Raw genomic sequence first — 3,247 nt, forward strand, 5'->3', positions numbered from 1 at the left:
CCCCAACCCTTCAATTGCTAATAACCCTTCGGTTCTATGCATCTGGAAGTTTCCAAATAACTGTTGCCGATTTTGGAGGTATTCATCAATCAACTGCAAGCAAAATTATTCGGAAAGTATCTGCTGCTATAAGGACGCTATATCCATTATATATAAAACTTCCAGCGACAGAGGAAGAGGTTTTGAACACTCAGTCAGCATTTTATAATATCGCAAAATTTCCAAGATGTGTTGGTGCCTTGGATTGTACTCATGTAAAAATTACATCACCAGGTAATTGAATAGTGTAATTTAATATTTATTACACTAATGTTTTTCGTATTTTTATATAGGAGGTGAATATGCCGAAATATTCCGTAATAGGAAGGGATATTTTTCTTTGAACGTTCAAGCCGTATGTGACGCTTGACTTGTGTTTCCTAGATGTGGTATCCCGATGGCCTGAGTCCACTCATGATAGTACAATATTTAACAATAGTAGAATAAAATCTACGTTTGAGTCCGGCTCAAGAGGTGACCAACTCATGCTTGGAGATGGCGGCTATGCTGGATACAGTACGTCAAAATATTTAATGATACCCTTAGACAATCCAACATCTAATGGAGAAAAATTATATAACATTTTGGAACATGGAAGAGGCGCTTTCCTATTCTTTCAATGGGTTTAAGAGTTAATTTGTCAACTATACAAGATATTGTTATATCCACAGCAGTATTACATAACATATGTCGCAAAAACTCTGATCAGATTCCTCCATTTGAAAGTATTGAGCAGCAAAATTGTTATGAAATAGGCATGACTAATATGCCAAGAAATTATATGTATAATCAAAATCGTTCCAATACAACAAGAAATTTATTAATAAACTACTTTAGTTCATTGTACATTTGTTTATTTCATTTAAAATATTGTCGCAATTTTCTACGCAATAACATAGATATAGAGAAATAATATTTAGAAGTAAATTTTAATAATATTTAGAAGTAAATTTTAGTTTAACTGACTAGTTATTGTATGTTTCCAGGAAACCATATAATTAGTTATGATATAATTAACAAAACGATCCTTTTTGTTTCAAGATATTTAGTTTTTGTTCCATCATCCGCTCTTCAATTTGTTTTATCTCCATTTCGATTTCAAACAATTTATTTTCTCTTTGATTTTTTTCTATGTAATAGTTAGTTTGTTCGGCGAGCAAAAGCTTTTTTTCTTTTTTCAGGTCCTCATATTCCTGAATTAAATCATCGAGTTTCTCATCACTGCGTTTTGTATCCGTCTTCAATTTCTCCGCATTTCTCTTTCTATATTTTGTTTTTTCATAACCCTCAAGAGTAGGGATTTGTTTTGTATTGTTGATGCCGTTGATTTCAATCTTATCAGTTGATAGCACTTTCGGAAGAGGGCGTTTCAAAATATTAACGGCTTCGTTTGGACGAAAATTGGCCAAACCCTCTTCCTTTGTCCCAAAAACAATTTCAATGTCAGTATCCAAAAATTCAATTGTCGAATTCATTTCATCCTTAAACGATTGGCTTGAAGCAGCAGCAGATTCGTCGCTCTATTAAATAAAAATAACGTAAAAAATCTGTGTTAACATACATAAATCTTTGGAAATGTACATTGTCACTTACATTTGATTCGTTGTCACCACCTCCACGATCTTTTAATCCAAAGGTAGAAGGGCCAATTAAAGATAAGAGTAACTCTTCATCACATGACAAATTCAAACTTTGTGGCGGTCCACCTCCTGTCCTGTACATCTCCCTTTTATTATCACCTATTTTCTTTCGAAACTATGTTTTTCGTATTTTTATATAGGAGGTGAATATGCCGAAATATTCCGTAATAGGAAGGGATATTTTTCTTTGAACGTTCAAGCCGTATGTGACGCTGACTTGTGTTTCCTAGATGTGGTATCCCGATGGCCTGAGTCCACTCATGATAGTACAATATTTAACAATAGTAGAATAAAATCTACGTTTGAGTCCGGCTCAAGAGGTGACCAACTCATGCTTGGAGATGGCGGCTATGCTGGATACAGTACGTCAAAATATTTAATGATACCCTTAGACAATCCAACATCTAATGGAGAAAAATTATATAACATTTTGGAACATGGAAGAGGCGCTTTCCTATTCTTTCAATGGGTTTAAGAGTTAATTTGTCAACTATACAAGATATTGTTATATCCACAGCAGTATTACATAACATATGTCGCAAAAACTCTGATCAGATTCCTCCATTTGAAAGTATTGAGCAGCAAAATTGTTATGAAATAGGCATGACTAATATGCCAAGAAATTATATGTATAATCAAAATCGTTCCAATACAACAAGAAATTTATTAATAAACTACTTTAGTTCATTGTACATTTGTTTATTTCATTTAAAATATTGTCGCAATTTTCTACGCAATAACATAGATATAGAGAAATAATATTTAGAAGTAAATTTTAATAATATTTAGAAGTAAATTTTAGTTTAACTGACTAGTTATTGTATGTTTCCAGGAAACCATATAATTAGTTATGATATAATTAACAAAACGATCCTTTTTGTTTCAAGATATTTAGTTTTTGTTCCATCATCCGCTCTTCAATTTGTTTTATCTCCATTTCGATTTCAAACAATTTATTTTCTCTTTGATTTTTTTCTATGTAATAGTTAGTTTGTTCGGCGAGCAAAAGCTTTTTTTCTTTTTTCAGGTCCTCATATTCCTGAATTAAATCATCGAGTTTCTCATCACTGCGTTTTGTATCCGTCTTCAATTTCTCCGCATTTCTCTTTCTATATTTTGTTTTTTCATAACCCTCAAGAGTAGGGATTTGTTTTGTATTGTTGATGCCGTTGATTTCAATCTTATCAGTTGATAGCACTTTCGGAAGAGGGCGTTTCAAAATATTAACGGCTTCGTTTGGACGAAAATTGGCCAAACCCTCTTCCTTTGTCCCAAAAACAATTTCAATGTCAGTATCCAAAAATTCAATTGTCGAATTCATTTCATCCTTAAACGATTGGCTTGAAGCAGCAGCAGATTCGTCGCTCTATTAAATAAAAATAACGTAAAAAATCTGTGTTAACATACATAAATCTTTGGAAATGTACATTGTCACTTACATTTGATTCGTTGTCACCACCTCCACGATCTTTTAATCCAAAGGTAGAAGGGCCAATTAAAGATAAGAGTAACTCTTCATCACATGACAAATTCAAACTTTGTGGCGGTCCACCTCCTGTCCTGTACAT

At 32.9% G+C, this 3,247-nt stretch overlaps 2 protein-coding genes across 2 annotated transcripts; both read right to left on the reverse strand.

Moving 5' to 3' along the window:
* Positions 1–336: 336 nt before the first annotated feature.
* On the reverse strand, positions 337–1,761 carry LOC141406286 (uncharacterized). The gene is made up of 2 exons (XM_073991537.1): positions 1,633–1,761; positions 337–1,559 (listed from the first exon to the last, which is right to left on the reverse strand). Exons 1-2 carry the CDS (start codon positions 1,759–1,761, stop codon positions 1,053–1,055), a joined length of 636 nt encoding a protein of 211 aa, XP_073847638.1. The 3' UTR covers positions 337–1,052.
* Positions 1,762–1,832: 71 nt separating this feature from the next.
* Positions 1,833–3,247, reverse strand: LOC141406289 (uncharacterized). The gene is made up of 2 exons (XM_073991539.1): positions 3,119–3,247; positions 1,833–3,045 (listed from the first exon to the last, which is right to left on the reverse strand). The coding sequence occupies exons 1-2, from the start codon at positions 3,245–3,247 to the stop codon at positions 2,539–2,541; spliced, it is 636 nt and encodes a 211-aa protein (XP_073847640.1). The 3' UTR covers positions 1,833–2,538.

This window comes from Musca autumnalis, unplaced genomic scaffold, assembly GCF_047663935.1.
Source record: "Musca autumnalis isolate F117 unplaced genomic scaffold, ASM4766393v1 scaffold_5, whole genome shotgun sequence".
Classification (NCBI taxonomy): domain Eukaryota; kingdom Metazoa; phylum Arthropoda; class Insecta; order Diptera; family Muscidae; genus Musca; species Musca autumnalis.